The sequence below is a fragment of the Macadamia integrifolia genome, chromosome 9 (genome assembly GCF_013358625.1).
Source record: "Macadamia integrifolia cultivar HAES 741 chromosome 9, SCU_Mint_v3, whole genome shotgun sequence".
Classification (NCBI taxonomy): Eukaryota; Viridiplantae; Streptophyta; class Magnoliopsida; order Proteales; family Proteaceae; genus Macadamia; species Macadamia integrifolia.
Window position 1 is genome coordinate 26,137,535 of NC_056565.1, and position 17,047 is coordinate 26,154,581.

The 17,047-nt window shown below is 40.6% G+C and overlaps 1 protein-coding gene across 1 annotated transcript in view; it reads left to right on the top strand.

Moving 5' to 3' along the window:
- The window catches only part of LOC122089108 (3beta-hydroxysteroid-dehydrogenase/decarboxylase), an 81,849-nt gene that overhangs the window by 16,281 nt on the left and 48,521 nt on the right, over positions 1-17,047 (top strand). Inside the window, exons 5-6 of the mRNA XM_042658575.1 lie at positions 8,136-8,252; positions 8,358-8,437. Coding sequence (XP_042514509.1) covers positions 8,136-8,252; positions 8,358-8,437 — 197 coding nt within the window. The remainder of the gene's footprint in view (positions 1-8,135; positions 8,253-8,357; positions 8,438-17,047) is intronic.

Consider the following 17,047-nt stretch of genomic DNA (forward strand, 5'->3'; position numbering starts at 1 on the left):
ATGGCTTTTTTACTCAATTCTATGCACCGATCTATTACTAGAGGTTTTCTGTTGTTGGATACTGCTTCCCAGTTCTGGTTTGATGCCAAGGAAACCTATGGACAAGTAGGGAATGATGCTCAGATGTGTGACCTTCATACGAGAGTTTTTATTATTTATTTATTTATTTATTTATTTATTTTTTGAGTAGATAATATATAAAAGAGGGAAGGAGGGGGGGTAATACAAACTGGAGGAGCCGAATGAAAATAACCCTACTGGGCAGGGGGAGGGGAGAATAAAATAGACCGAGGGAGGCCCCAGGAGACAACAATATGCCTGTTCCTTTGGGAGTCTGCTACTGGCCTATGGGGAAGGGAAACAAGTTTAGAGGAGATGTCAAAGTAGATGGCCTTCTAAATCTTATCAAAAGATCTAGAGTGGGAAGTCCATCTATGAAGGTTATGCTCCATCCAGATATGGGAGATAGTAGCCCCGAAAGCAAGCTTTCTAGCAGTGTCACAAATGGAGCTGCCAGAGAAGTTCATGTCAATCCAATTCTAGTCTCTCTGAAGGGGAAGATGGGATCTCTGAGCAGGCCAGCATTTGGCAAAGACAAATTTCCAAATGTGTGAGAAGGGGCAGTAAAAAAAGAGGTGGCCATAATCTTCAATACCGTTCCAACAAAGATAGCAAGCAGGGGAGATAGGTATATGGCGAAAAATGAGGAAGGATTGGGTGGGAAGGCAGTTGTAGAGAGCTCTCCTGACAGTAAAGCTATGACGTGGGATGTGGCCTCAGAACCAAACAACCTTGTGCCAGGGGACGGTGGGGTTAGAGGATCGAGAGTGGTTCTAGGTAGAGGAGGTGAATCGACCTGAAGGAGAGGGGGACTAGATAATGCGATCAGCCCTAGAAGAGGGGAGAGGAATGGAGGTGATGGAATTCCAGTATAAGGAAAGGGAGGGGATATTGTGTTTGGTCTAGGAACTATTGGAGTTGATCGAGGAGACGGGGGCAGATCTAGGGATATCAGAGGAATAGATCGATCTATAACTCAAAATCAGGGAAAGCATTCGAACAGGATGCCAGTTGTCAAGCAACAAGTATTCGACCCATTTCCAATAAGATATTTGATGGCAGCCAAGGCTTGGGGTTTAGCAAGGAGAGGATCTTGCGCCAAACCTAAGAGGAGCTAGGTTTGACGCTGCAAGTCCACTGGGTGTTATTGCTAAGGAGGGAAGAGTAGACCCATAACACCCAGATGCTCGGGTGTTTGGAGACTACCTTCTAGGAAAGCTTGAGGATGGGGAACTTGAGGAGGAAGTGTATATTGACATTCCTCTTAGGTTCACTTGCTCCAAAACCCAAGGGAAGGTATTCAAGCTGAAGCCTGCATTGTATGGGTTAAAGCAATCCCCTTGTGCTGGTTTCGGGCTTTTCCATAAGGCTACGGTTGCTATAGGCTACTCTCAAAGCAATGCTGACCACACTTTGTTCATCAAGAGATTTGGTGGGAAGATTGCTATCCTGATAGTTTGTGTGGATGATATTGTTGTTACTGGTGATGATTTAGCAAAAATCTTTCGCCTTAAGAGATACTTGAGTGAGGAATTCGAGATCAAAGATCTAGGACAAGTTCGTTATTTCCTTGGCACTGAAGGTGCTAGGTCTTCTCGTGGGATCCATTTTTCTTAGCGGAAGTATGTGCTTGATTTTTTTTTTTTTTAAGACAGGCATGTTGGGGTGTAAGCTGGCAGACACTCCTATTGAAGCTATTGGTCACCTGAGTAGCAAGGTAGGTGATCCTATGGATAAAGGGAGATATCAAAGATTAAAGGGGTGCTTGATCTATCTTTCTCTTACACGCCCTAACATAGCATTTGCCATCAGTTTGGTTAGTCAGTATATGCATGATCCCTACTCGACTCACATGGAAACCATAGTTGTCACGGCGCCAAAGCGAACCAAGGCGGTAGAGGGTTGTCTAAGCCCTTAGGCGAGAAGGCGCACGCCTTGAGGCGAACAAGGCGACTAATTGTTATTTTTTATTTTCTCTATTTTCTAACATTATTTAGTAAGCTATATATACCTTGTATCATAAAAAATCAAGATTAAGCAACATCAAGTCATTAAAAATCAACATTTAGCCATATTAAATCATAAAAAATTAACATTAAGTCATATTAAGTTATAAAAAATCAAAATTTAGAGAAATGCTCTGGTTCTATAATAAGTTTGACTGGTCAAATGATATTATTTTTACATGAGACTTTTTGTATCAGCTATAATATAAAATCAGCTTTCCAACAAGTCTAAGATTACTTAAATCTGAGTTGTAATGAAAAAGTTATGCTCTGGTCAAACTTATTTTTAAGTGCGCGAATGCTGTTAAAATCGCTTGAATGAAAATAATTTTATGGATATCAAAACAAAAAATTATTTTACCGGACTTTTGGTTTTTAACAATGTTTTAACATGATAGAATTTATAAAATTTTCATAATTGAGAAAAACTCCAGCATTTAAAAGTTGAAAATCGTCCCTATAATCAAAATCTAGTTTTTTTTCTTGGACTGGGGGGTTGACTTTTTATCTTTTTGGAATTTGATTTTTAAACTATTTTTATTGGATTCAAATAGGGGGTATTTGTTTATTTATGAATAATATCTTAAGTAAATGAAATAACAAATATAAAAAGCATTTACTTTTAAATGCTGGCATAAATAAGTGCCAAAACACAAGGCGGCATGCAGTGCAATTAGGCGATTGTCGCCTAGGCGACGCCTCGACAACTATGATGGAAACTGTGCTGCGTATTCTCCAGTACTTGAAATTTTCCCCAGGACGTGGCATCCTTTTTTCTCCTCATGATCACCTTAGGGTGGAGGCCTTCATGGATACTGATTGGGCAAGTTCCCCTGATGACCTCAGATCTACTACTGGTTATTGCACCTTTGTTGGTGGTAACCTTGTTACATGGCAAAGCAAGAAGCAAGCCGTGGTTGCCTGTTCAAGTGCCGAAGCAGAGTTCCGTGCTTTGACACATGGCATTTGTGAGTTCCTATGGCTTCATGGTCTTCTCACAGAGTTGGCTATCCCTTCCACCCTTCTTATGAAGCTCTTTTGTGACAGCAAATCTGCCTGATGCGGATCCAGGTTCCAAGAAAAGGAATCGGATCGCTTAGGGCCCACAATAATGACCAAATAACTCAATCCAAAAAATTGAATGGAAGAATTGTAAATAGGGCTTCAACTAGATGGCAAAACTGTAATTAAACTCAAGTACAATGGTTAAAGTGTATTCTTGTAAATTCAGAAACAAGCTGGGCCTTAGAAATAATTATATGGCAGCTTGGTAGTTCTAGAACTAAAAACTTTAATATAAGGGCTTATTCTGAATTACAATAGAATTGGGGAATATTAGAACATAATTTTGAGGAAAGGGGGGTTTTCTGTAATTAAAGTAGTTTGTCCTTACTTATAATTTCAAAACTCTTGCCTTCTTCAACCTTTAGACTCCACGAAATAAACTTGAAGCCAGCAGTAACTGAACTTCTCAAATCGATCGAGCACCTCAACCGAGACTCCAAATTGCACGAGAAACTTAGGGGAACCTTGTATTCCCTAACTGTATCAAATTCCACCAATGGATGGACTAGAGATCTAAAGAATCAAAGCAAACAGATTCTGAAATTTGTATCTGGCGTTAGAACTGAAATCAATCCTGAACTCAGTCTCGTAACCCACTGCACCGATAGACTTTGGAGGTGATTCTCTGGGGTTAGGGTTGCCTTCAGGGTAGCAGCCTTCGACCCAAGAATCAGAGTCAATCCACTGGACGTTAGCTTCAGCGAAGCTTTCTTCTGAACCTGCTACTGTTGCCCAGAACAGGGGCTGGGAGGGAAAAACCAGAAAATCAGAGAGAAGAAGAAGAAATAATGGGAAGTAAGAATGGAAAAGAGGAAAAAGAGAATCAGAGAAGAGAACTTTAAAGAATGAGAACAAGAGATAAGCAGCCCACGACAACCATAATTTCATCCAAAATATAATTTTAGTTTCATTCAAATCTTAAAAAACTGAGTTCTTTACAAGGCTATTTAAAGAAAACTAATGACATAATTTTGGAAGCTAATTAAAAATAGAAACTAAACCTAGATAGCAACTAAAATAAAAATCAAATCTATATAAAAGACTGCTTATCTAATCTCTAACCAATGAAGGAAGGTAAATAAAAATCAAGTCAAAAGATAGTTCCCTAAATCCATCGCCAGGTTGCATCACTGCCATTAGCATTGCTCACAACCTTGCCCATCATGATCGAACCAAGCATTTGGAGATCGATTAACACTTTAATGCGGAAGAAGTTTACAAGTAAATTACCCCAGTAGTTTATAACCCCAAACAAGACAATTAAGACACAACAACTACCTTGATAATAACTAGAAATAGGACCAGGAAATAAGGAAATAAGGCTATCAAATAAACCCCCAAGGATATAATACCAATGCAGGAGCAAAACCAGCCCAAAACCCAACCCGATAGGAGATAGAAGGACCTGCTATAGAGTTGGAAAGAGAGAGGTGCGACTAGGTCAGTGGGGGTCCAATTGAGCTGCACTCTTGGGTGTAGGTGGTCTCTAGGGAGGGTACAAAAACCTAACAATTTGAAGGACTTCTGACGGTCGGTTGATGAGATATTTGCTTTTTTGAAAATCAGACCTAGGAGAGAGAATTTGTTAGAATTCTGCAGTGACAGGAGCTTGTCTACTTCAGATGACCTTTAGAGAGGATCGATTGGTCCTCTTAGAGGCTAGAACCAGTCCCCTAAAGGATCTGCAGATTAGATCTCAGACTTGGGCAGCAAGGGAGGTCGAATAGCTTCAAGAACAGGAACTTCTTGATGGTCGATTCTGAATTCTGATGATGCAACAGATCTGGTTTCTTTTTGTAGCAAAGAACTAATAAACAGAAATTTCAGTTGCAGATAAAAAAAATAACAAGAGGAATGTGGGAGAGGTGTAGCTATCTCAGCTCGGGCTTCTCACCAACAACTATCCTGGCTGTTCTAAGCATTTGACTGCAATTTTCTTTATTCAAATATGTAATTATGAGTACATAAGCTCCTCTATTTACAGAGAGTAGAATAATAATCAAACTACAATTAGGAGCTAGTTTCCAAATAGGACTAAACACTCCTAGTACAACCAAGGCTTCAAATAGAACTAGGACTAGAACTCCAACATGGAGTAGGACTAATTAACTAGTCATTCACTATTAGGGAAACCTAAACTGACTAGGAAACTGAAATGACGAAGGGAATAGACTCATAACAGGACTTTAACTAAACTAATGAATTAAATCCCGTTTTCCTACCTTCTACCCATATTTTAGGCCCATTAAAATGACCCATTACAAATAAAACCCTTGGGATCATAGGCCCAACACATACATAACCCAACCCAAGGCTTTTTTGCAATAAAATAAGCCCATTAGTCATCTTCCATTCTTTCAACGGCGACATTCACAACCCAATCATCATCTTTAGGTTCATGGACTTGCATGTTCGGGTTGGATTCAATTGCGGTGATGATGGAATTGGCTCTCCCAACTTTTAGGATAGAATTTGGCAGTGTCCGGTACCACCACAATGGAAGCACTTCATAGCCTCCATCTCTCCCCCAACCATGGGACTTTTACCCTTATCCTGTGTGACTTGTGGAGCTCGGGTAGGGAATCCACTAGGTTTATTTGGTGCAAATGGCTTCTTAACTTTAGTAGGCTGATTATACCTTTTAGGGGCTGATTTGATCAAATCTTCTGCCTTTGAGGACTTTTCAATACATTGATTCAAAGTGGAAAGTTCTATTACTCCAATTTTGTCACGGATATCATGTCGTAGTCCTAACTTGAATCGAGACATAAGCAGTTCCTCATCCTCGCGATAAGCACCTGTATGTGAGAGTAAATCATTAAACTTATCAATGTATTCCTCGATAGTCATGGTCCCTTGTCGAAGAGTGTTGAGCATGTCATAGAGACGGCATCGGTATGTTGGGGGAAGTTATCAATCACCGAGTATTAATTTAAATTCCTCCCAATTGCGAGGCTCTCTCCGTCTCCGGATAGATCTATTCTCTTCAGCTTTCCACCAATCTTCAGCACCACCTGTAAGCTTGGTGATAGCCAGTTGGACCTTCCTTTTCTTAGACATACGGAACCACCGAAAATAGTCATATAATGCATTCTTCTAGTCATGGAAATATAGAGGGTCATGTTTTCCATTATATTCCTTCAAGTCCAACTTCACCTTATGAGTGTCATCATGGCGAAATTGGGGTCCATCATGTTCATCAAACCCTTCACCTCCACCATATGTACGGGCTGGTACGTTCCTTCGAACGGGGGTTATAAACCTTCTTGGTGCATTATTGTTTTCATTCACCGTGGGTTGAGCATTAGATTGGGCAGCAGTGGTTTCTTTCAACTCTTCAAATTTTAGGTCCATATTGTCCATCCTTGTGTTCAACTGTTGGAGGGATTTCATCATGTCCTCCGGTGAATATTGGTGAGAGCCCTCTTTAGCCATAGCTCTGATACTACTTAATGTAGAAATAGGTTACCCTAGGTAAACAACTCCCAATATGTTAAGCTCAAACCAATGCAAATCTGTCCCCTCACTTCAGTCTAAACAGAAACCAGATTAAGAGCAACACACAAAGGAAACAAAAACCAGAAAAATAGTCCCAAATATTTACTTGTAACTTCAGAGAACAATTCAGCAACAAATAACCCAATAACAGAAATCGATGTGCTAAGAAGAACAGGGTCTCGGCCAGGCCAGAATTAGAGTTACCTGCGGTTGTAAGAGGAAGTCTCAGAATGAGCCCAAACCTGGATCGAGTAACTCTCTTGGAGGCTGGAATAAGACCTTAGAAGGGTTTCCTGATCAGACTTTAGGTTTGGGAGATGTGACCAATCGATGGAGCCTCAATATCCTAGCTTCCTTTGCTGAAATCGATTCTGGTTTTATGCACTCACTTGATCCACACAGCAGTCTATAACAGAAAACAGAAAAGAGAAAGTTAAAGAGAAGATTAACAAGATAGATGTGGGTGGGATTGGCTATCTTAGCCTGAGTATCTCACCCATAACTATCCCAGCTGTTGTCTTCCTTTCTCAAGAGAGGGAGCAGGCAAAAAACTGCAGCAACTTCATTTATTTAATAGTGTTTTGTGTCTACATTAGACCCTCTTTATATAAAGGTCTGAAATTACAAAATAGAAGCTTGACACAAAATAGAAATTAAGGAAAATAGAAACTAAATCAAAATAGCAACTAATTCAAAATAGAAACTAACTCTATCTTCTAATTGAGGAAACAAAATAGCAGCTAATAGGACTTAATAAAACACAACCATACTACTAAAAAGGAAACTAAATCAGCAATGTAAGGGATCTTCCTATGCTGGGCGCTGCAAGGCTGCTCTTCTTCTTCCTCCTTCGATATCGGATCCCATGATGGAGACCTACATCAATGGGTTAAATGGTCTTTGTAATTCTCTAGAACTTTCTCCCCATTATTATAGATAAAGAGGGCTGGTGTCATATTTGACACAAGTCTTTACCCCATTCAAAAAATATACTTTTTCTGCATTTACTTCCTCAGAATGTCACTTTAAACGTGGAAGTTTCTACAGGAGAAGTTAATTCCACAATGTTTTGAGTGTAGTGAATATAACGAGGGTACTGCATTTGTACTTCAATATTTTCTTTGATTATATTGGTACACAAGTGCTATGAATTAGTATTTTGCCTGTACCCACTTCAGCGCCAATACACAGACCAATATTCGAACTCTTGACTACCTTTATTTTACCATTTTCTTACCTCTATCAGCTTTCATTCTGCAGTAAGAATATTGTACTGTGTTCAACATGCTTCCTTTTTCCCAGTTCTTGCATTTTAGTTTTTTACCCATATCTCAACTATGCAGGAGCTTTACAAGTATCTCAATTTCCATTTCTCTTGCATTTCTTCTTCAGACATGCACCCAATCTCTCTTTTGCAACCTTCTTTACTGCTTTGCAATGTTGTTTCTATGAATATATTCCTTTCAGAATTTGTTTATAGGAAGTGACACAGGTTTTTTGTTTCAGTTTATTGTAGGAAATGGAAAACATATGTGTGATTTCACCTATGTTGAGAATGTTGCCCTTGCTTATATCAGTGCAGAAGAAGCTTTGTGCTCTCGGGTGGCTTCTGTGGCTGGAAAGGTATTCTCTTACCCCTTAACCATTCTTAGGTATTACAAATAACATTTCATAACATTCTTAGGTATGATTGCTTGCATAAATATTCATTTAATGGACTTTTTGTAGGCATTTTTCATCACTAATCTTCAACCAATGAAAATTTGGGAGTTCATGTCTCTCATTTTGGAAGGCTTGGGACATCAAAGGTAAGATATGCTTTCTAATCTTTCATGCTGGATTAGTATTTTTTGTTCTTTTTCCCCACAGGGAAGGCGAAATGCTCAGGGAATTTGGACTCTCCCCAAATCATATACTATTCATGAATCTTTAGAAATAGTACATGATTACTTTGAGGGAAGGATTGGAGTTTCTGTCTATATTATTTAAATATGCTTAAAAAGGAAAACTACATGGATTTTTTTGGACTTTGGGAATTATCATGACATTAAAGAAGGTAAGATGATGACCATTAAAGAAGGGTAAGATGGAGTCCCTTCTTTAAACAATAAACCTTTCATAAACACATCAGCTAGCTGATTCTCAGAGGTGACAAGTGGAACCTTGTTCCAGCTTCTTCTTGATGGAATTCCGGTTGATCTCAGTATGTTTGGTCTCATTGTGTTGAAGCGAGTTATGAGCGATATTGATAGCAGCCTTATTGTCATAGTAGAGCTGCATAGGACCAGCAGTAACAATTCCAAGATCACTGAGTAGAGCCCTAAGCCAGATGAGTTCACAAATCCCCTGAGCCATAGCATGGTATTCTATCTCAGCACTGGACCTCGAGACCATAGATTGCTTCTTGCTACCACCCAGGAGAATGCAATAACTGGAGGTAGAGTGACGATCATCAATAGAACTTGCTCAATCAGCATCAGTAAAGGCTTTGAGTCTGGTATTGCTGTTGTTTTAGAACAAAAGGTCCTTTCCTGGAGAAGATTTCAAGCACCTCAGGATACAGTACACTGCTTCAAGGTGAGTAGACAACGGTGCATGGAGGAATCGATTCACAATCCCTATGGCATACGCAATGTCTGGACAAGTGTGAGTGAGATAAATCAGCTTGCCAACAAGTCGTTGATACCTTTCTTGGTCAATCGGGTCTCCACCATCATTGTCAAGATGATGATTAGCATTAATAGGAGAGTCGGCCAGTTTACACCCAAGCATGCTTCTCTCACTATTGTAGGTCCAAGATATATTTCCTTTGTGAGATGAGAATGCCCTTGTCAAATCGAGAAATTTTAATGTCAAGGAAATATTTGAGAGGACCCAGATCCTTAATCTCAAACTCTGTTGCAAGTTGGGCCTTGATCTTGGAAATTTCAGTATCATCATTCCCTTTGATCATTATATCATCCACATAAACGATGAGAGCAGTAATTATATTACTATCATGCTTGACAAATGAAGTGTGATCTGCCTGACTTTGCTTGCAACCAAAATGCAGCATAGCCTTGAGAAACCGACCAAACCAGGCCCGGGGAGATTGCTTTAGACCATAGAGGGATTTCTATAACTGGCATATTTTCCCAACAGTAGATGGAGACTCAAATCTTGGTCGGATGTCTAGATAGATTTCTTCCAAATCACCATTCAGGAAGGAATTTTTTGACGTCTCACTGTTAGAGATTCCAGCCAAGGTTAGCAGCACATGATAAGAGAGCACGAGCATAGTTCATCTTGGCCATTGGAGCAAAGGTCTCCTAGTAGTCGATGCCATAGGTCCCTTGGCAAATAGTCTGACCTTGTATCTCTCAATGGTGCCATCTGCCTTGGTCTTCACAGTGAAGACCCATTTGCACCCCACAAGTTTCTTGCCCTTTGGAGAAGGAACAAGCTTAAGTACCATTCTTCCGAAGAGCTTGCATCTCATCTCACACATCTTTCCACTTAGGATCAGCTATAGCATCTTCCCAACCCTGCGGAATAGAAACAGAGGATAAAGTGGAAACGAAGGCACGGCAGGACGGAGACAAGGATAAGTAGGAAACAAAGTTAGAAATAGGATACTTAGTACATGCCCTAACACCTTTTCTAACAGCAATGGGAATATCCATATTAGTAACATCAACGGGAGGTATATCAACAACATCAATGGGAGGATCTATATTACTTGACTACGACACTAGAGGTGGATCTAGGACCACTGCATGTGGGCTGTTTCTCCCTACAGGAATATGTAAGTACTGCTGTCCTTGGGAGGTGGCTCCCCCTCGAAACGAACATGCTCCCCCTTAAGACAAGTATTGTCAATGATAAATGGACTTGAAGGAAGCTTATACTTAGTAGTATCCCCCTCAAGAGGTGACTGAAAATAGGACTCAGATTCATGGAAAGTGACATCTATGGTAACAAAGAGTTATCGAGATGGGAGGCTGAAAGCACTTGTAACCCTTTTGGGTATTGGCATAGCCAAGGAAAATGCAACCGAAGGCACCCACTTTTGGGCACATTCATAAACTGGATCACTACTCCCGCTGCATAAGTAATGTCCTGGCAAGTCAAAAGACAGATTGATCAACTTTCCCACTAGCCTTTGGTATTTCCTTGCATCAACAAGGGAAGGACCACAGTCTTCTCCAAGCTTATGATCTACTCAATAGGAGAACTTGCCAGTTTATAGCCCAGCATCCCTGTTTCTTTTAACAGGTCTAGCATAAATTTTCTCTGGCATATGTTGACTCCCTTCTTAGACCTTGACACTTCAATTCCCAAGAAATACTTCAAGTGTCCTAGATCCTTCATCTCAAATTGTTTGGCCAAATTGGATTTCAGCCTAGCTATTTCATCATGGTCATCTCCAGTCACCACGATATCATCAACATAAACAATCAATGCATTACCTCGCCAGGCGAGCAGTGTGTGGTTTCCTCGAATCTGGGAATATCCATTCTTCAGAATGGCTTGCCTCAACCTCTTAAACCAAGCCTTTGGTGATTGCTTGAGACCATGATGTATGTTATAAAACCAAGATCTGTAACCAGTAACTTGAGAGAGTAAGAGAAGAGAGACTGCAAGAGGGGAGCAGCCGAATGTAACTTCCAGTCCCCCCTACCATCAATATTTATTAACACCAAAAGTAGTACAATCAAACTAGGAAACCAAGTCCTTGTGCCACAAGCAAGATAAAATAGGAATTCTATCCTAATTAGTAAGTAGAGATATATCATAACTAGGGAAAGAAATAAACTAAAGCAGAAAGGTAAAATTCATCCACGATAGGGACACTCCCCATATCGTGGTATATATTTTAACACTCCCCCTCGAGCTGGAGTATACATATATCAAAAGAAAACTTCCAGCTTGGACCAACAAGAATAGAAAATTAAACATAACACTGGTCTTGAGTAGTAGTGGTAGACGCTAGAGAGCACAGAGAGAACTCCAATCATCTACATCATAAAGTTAGTAGCATCAAAGGCGCTTCCCAAGGAAGGCAGGTAGTAGATAGGAAGTAACAACAATAGGTTGCGGGAGTAAGCATATATCGACATCAGGTTGTCGGGGACCAACTGACCAAGAAGCAACATTAGGTTGCCGAGTATTAAGTAGTAGCATCAGTTGCCGGGTAAGCAAGTACATCATTAGGTGCCGAGGTACAAGTAGCAGCATCAGGGTGCCGAGGTAAGCAAGTAGCAACATCAGGGTGCCAAGGTAAGCAAGTACCAGAATAAACTAGATAATATAAGAACTGCAATTGAGTAGATAATAACTCCAATCTCCCCCTCGCGTGTAGCATTACACGTGGACACACAATGTCCAATAATTAGGATCCCAAAGGATGAGCAGTACATATAATCCCATAGTCAAGAGAAAAAAATAATTTCCAATCTCCCTCGCACTGTAGCAAATTATCTTCATGCAAGCACCAATTTTCTAAAACATTGTAACCCAAACTGATGCAATCTAGGGGTCCAAGACCCTAAATTGGGCGCTATGTGCTCAAAAATGGAAAATTTGTAATTAATCCATGCAATCTCAGTTTTGAACCCAATTATGGGCCCAGCCAATAGTGCAATAACCAATTAATGGAGTAATGGCATTTTGGTAAATAATCAGAATTTTCAAGGGGTCAATTTGGTAGTTAAAGAGCCAATGGACAACAAGGGAATTGGAATTATTGTTTGGGGATAAACTAGGAAAGAAGGTTAATTACTGGGCATGAAGGAATAAGAGACAAAGGGAGGGGCAATATTGGAAATTAAAGAGATAAAATAAGAAAGCCAAATAACGGGAGAACATATGGCTAAAGGGTAACCTAGGAAGCAAAACAAATTAATGGGACAAGACGGATTATAGATAAAAGAGAGGGGCAGTGGGGGAAATATGGGAAATAGGTTTTAATTAAAGAAGCACAAATTGTGGGACAGGTCAGTTGTCCCTTACCTCCAGCCAAAAACATGGCGGAAAATCTGCCACCAGTAGTTCGATTGTGGGATCAACAACTCGACATGCAAACAGCAGTACATTGTTGCTGAAATTGAAGCAGCAAATTGATAGAGCAGCAACCAAGTAACAATTGATTCAACTTCAGATCAAAGAACCATAGCACATAGCAGCATCAACCAGACAATCGTTGAAACCCACGAAACAATGAAAATCAACAAATGCAGGTAGCAAATCAGCAGAGTTATTGACGACAGACAGCAACATGCGACAGCAGTGATTGCGAGTTTGAGAGCAAATCCAATAGAGCAAACTAGTTTAGCAGAGCAGCAAATCCTAATCACAGCAAACTATAACAGCAAAGTATCGAATGGCTTAGAATTATCAAGCTGCAAACCGAGAACTCCAGCAGTAAGTCGTAGCAGTAGCAGCAGTTATGCTTCATCATACAAAATCTTCATCGAAACCATATGAAACCCTAGTTCTTTTTTCTTCTATGAACTAGGGTTTCACTAGTAGCAGGAGATCATAGAAGGACTCAAAAAAGCTACTGGTAACTGCTCTGATACCATGTTATAAAACCAAGATTTGTAACCAGTAACTTGAGAGAGTAAGAGAAGAGAGAAAGAGATTAAGATAGAAGAAGAGAAGAGAGACTGCAAGAAGGGAGCAGCCGAATGTAACGTCCAGTTCCCCCCCTACCATTAATATTTAGTAACACCAAAAGTAGTACAATCAAACTAGGAAACCAAGTCCTTGTGCCACAAGCAAGATAAAATAGGAAGTCTATCCTAATTAGTAAGTAGAGATCTATCCTAATTAGGGAAAGAAATAAACTAAAGCAGGAAGGTAAAACTCATCCACGATAGGGACACTCCCCATATCATGGTACATATTTTAGCAATGTAGATTCTCATCATGGGCTACAATACCACAGGAGGAAGAAGCAGCCATTGAACCAACCTTTGGGCTGAGTTCGACCCATCGGTCCAACATAGGGAACCCTTTAATTTCCTTGCTTTTAGTAGTTGTTTCCACTTTTAGAAAGTCCCTAGTAGCTGCTATTTTGTTTCTTAAATTAGAAGATAAGAGGTAGTTTCTATTTTTGCATTAGTTACTATTTTGCATTAGTTTCTATTTTGAGTTAAACTTCTATTTTGTAATTTCAGACCTCTATATAAAGACATCCTGCTGTAGACACAAATCAGTTTTGAATTAGTTAAGTTTTCTGCAACTATTGCTTGCTCCCTCTCCTGAGAAAGGGAGACAAACAACTGAGATAGCTGTGGGTGAGATGTCCAGGCTGAGATAACCAATCCCACCCACATCTACCTTGCTTACTACCTTCTTTTCTGTTCTTCTAGTTCTTGTTATTGTTTACCTGTGAGAGGAGTGTTTGTTAGGTAAAACTAAACCTATTTGAAGACCAGCCAAGGATCAAAGCCTGTCAAGAGATCAGCTTGAGAAACCAGCCACAAACAGAGAAACAATTTTCTGCAGTAAGGTTTTTAGAAGCAAATAGACAGGGCTGTTTCTCCAGATCTGTCCAGCATCTTCGAGCACCCTTTGGAGGGTTTGAAGACCACCACAAAGGCCTCCTTCGACCAGGATTTGAGGCTGGTCTAAGAAGCCAAAAGAGAACCGCAAGACTTCTCCTTTGGCCTGCTGAGCCCTAACCCTGTAGTGGCCGAGTGTTGATTCTATAGTTTAGCTCACTTCAGATCTGATCCAGCCACTGTTGGTGTATCTTCAGCAGTGTTTTGAGGACCCTTGAAACCAGGTTTGTCTGTCCTAAAGTTTCCCTACCTGTGAGCTTCAATTTAGCCTTTCCCTTAGGCTTTGTTGTTGAACTTTTTGATCTCTAAGTCTGAATTCAGAAGTGGTATTGGTTTATCGGGCCTTATTTACCTAGTGTAAATTAGCTCTACATTAATTGGTATCAGAGCTACGACTGAGGAGAGCTCCAACCAATACTCATTGGAGGACCTGATGAAATCCCTCCAATGGCTAAACACAAGGATGGATACTAATCATACTATGGACCTAAAGTTCGAAGAATTGAATAAGACTATTGCTGCCCAATCTAATGCTCAGCCTACGGTGTGATAATCCTAATGCACCCAGAAGGTTTCCATTCCCCGCTCAAGGAACGTACCAGCCCATATGTATGGTGGAGGTGAAGAATTTGATGAACATGATTGGACTCCAATTTCCTTATGACGACACACATAAGGTGAAGTTCGACTTGAAGGAGTATAATGAAAAACATGACCCCCTCTACTTCCATGACTGGTTGAATGCATTAGATGACTATTTCTGATGGTACCACATGTCTGATGAAAGGAAGGTCCAACTTGCTATCACCAAACTTATAGGTGGTGCGAAGGATTGGTGGAAAGCTGAAGAGAGTAGACTTATCTGGAGACGGAGAGAACCTCGCAATTGGGAGGAACTTAAATTAATACTCAGTGAGAGATACCTTCTCCCAACATACCGACGCCATCTCTATGACATGCTCAACACTCTTCGACAAGGTACCATGATTGTCGAGGAATACATTGATAAGTGTAATGATTTTCTTTCACGTACAGGTGCATATCACAAGGATAAAGAACTGCTTATTTCTCGATTCAAGTTAGGACTACGACATGATATCTGTGATAAAATTGATGTGGTGGAACTTTCATATTTGAATGCATGTATTGAAAAATCCTTAGAGGCGGAAGATTTGATCAAATTAGGCCCTAGAAGGTATAATCAACCAACTGAAATTAAGAGGCCGTTTGCACCAAATAAATTGGATTCCCTACCCAAGCTCCACATGTCACACATGATAAGGGTAAGAGTCCTATGGTTGGGGGAGAGACGACTTTGAAGTGCTTCCATTGTGGTGGTACTAGACACTATGCCAGATTCTGTCCTAAACGTGGAAGAGCCAATTCCATCATTACTACAATTGAATCCAACTCGGACATGCAAATCCATGAACCCTAAGATGATGATTGGGCTGTGAGTTGCTGTTGAAGGAATGGAAGATGATTTTGAGGTTGAATATGCGCAAGAAGATGATGATCCATATGCTACTATTAATGTGGTATAGACTGATGATCCACTGATGATCCATATACTACTTTTCCTCATAACAACAAAAGAGGGATGTCCCAAACCGCTGATGCCAAAGCATCACATAGTCTATAGAATTAATATCACTACGGCCACATGCATAGGACTGTGGTGGGGTAAAAAAAGGGTAATTGTGGATCAAGATGGTATAAGCCTCTATCCTCATGTCCCCTGCCAATAACCCTCTTCCTCACCTAATCCTGAAAAAAGCAATGAGAAGGAAAAAAAGTGGTACAAAAATTCAAGGTTTTAGTTAAAGTGCTCACAGACAAAAGATTTTAGGTACGTTTAGGAGCATGAAGGACAAAATTAGTGAAATAGAAGAGGTAATGGGGATACTTCCTTCACCAGAAACAGAGGAGAGGGTACCATCAGCCACTCGAACCTTATCGTTACCAGAACAAATGGAGTAAGAATCATAATAATGGGATGCACTTGTCATGTGGTCAGTGGCACCAGAGTTAATGACCCACGACGGAGTAGTGGAAGGTACAAAGTGGACACATGCATAGCGGAAGGTGAGGTATCCTGTGAGGTAGATGGACTGTCAAGATGAGATATAAGCCAACGAAGCACTATAATATCATCTCTAGAGAAGGTGCTGGTATCTGCCTGTGAATGTCTTCTGGGATCAATCTCTGTCATAGTAGCATGGGCTGTAGCCCCTCCTTTGCGGCCACCACGAGTGCCAGCAGATCTACCACAAGTACTAAGGGGTCGGCCATGAAGAACCCGACACCTCTCTCAAGTGTGCCCAGGTTTTCCACAATGATCACACTGTCGGGGGTTTATCTCTGTCACCTCCACGGGATGACTCTCGGCCTAGGCCGCTCCCACGCCATTCTCTGTGGGTAGTGGAAGAAAGAGCAGAATCCACAAGTGAGGGTGTAGAATCCATAGCACCTCTCCTGATCTCCTCACTCAGGAGGTAGCTACACACCTCATTAAGGGATGGAAGAGGTGACCGGCCCAAAATCTGTATCCTGATTAGCTCATAGTCTGAATTTAGGCCATATACTAAAATTAGGATACCCTCCTTTTCAAAAGATCTATAGACCTTAGCTTCATCCTCAGGATTGGACAACTAAATGTCTCTGTAATGATCATACTCCTCCCAGAGTCTTATAACAATAGTATAGTAGTTAGAAATAGACTTGTTCCCTTGCTTCATGGTGAGGGCTTGCTGAAGGAGTTGGTAGACCTTCACAGAGTCACCTACCCTGTCATAGGTCTTAGAAACACAGACACTATCCCGAATATCCTTAGCAGTTTCCTTCATGATAAATCTCCTACCTATCTTAGGT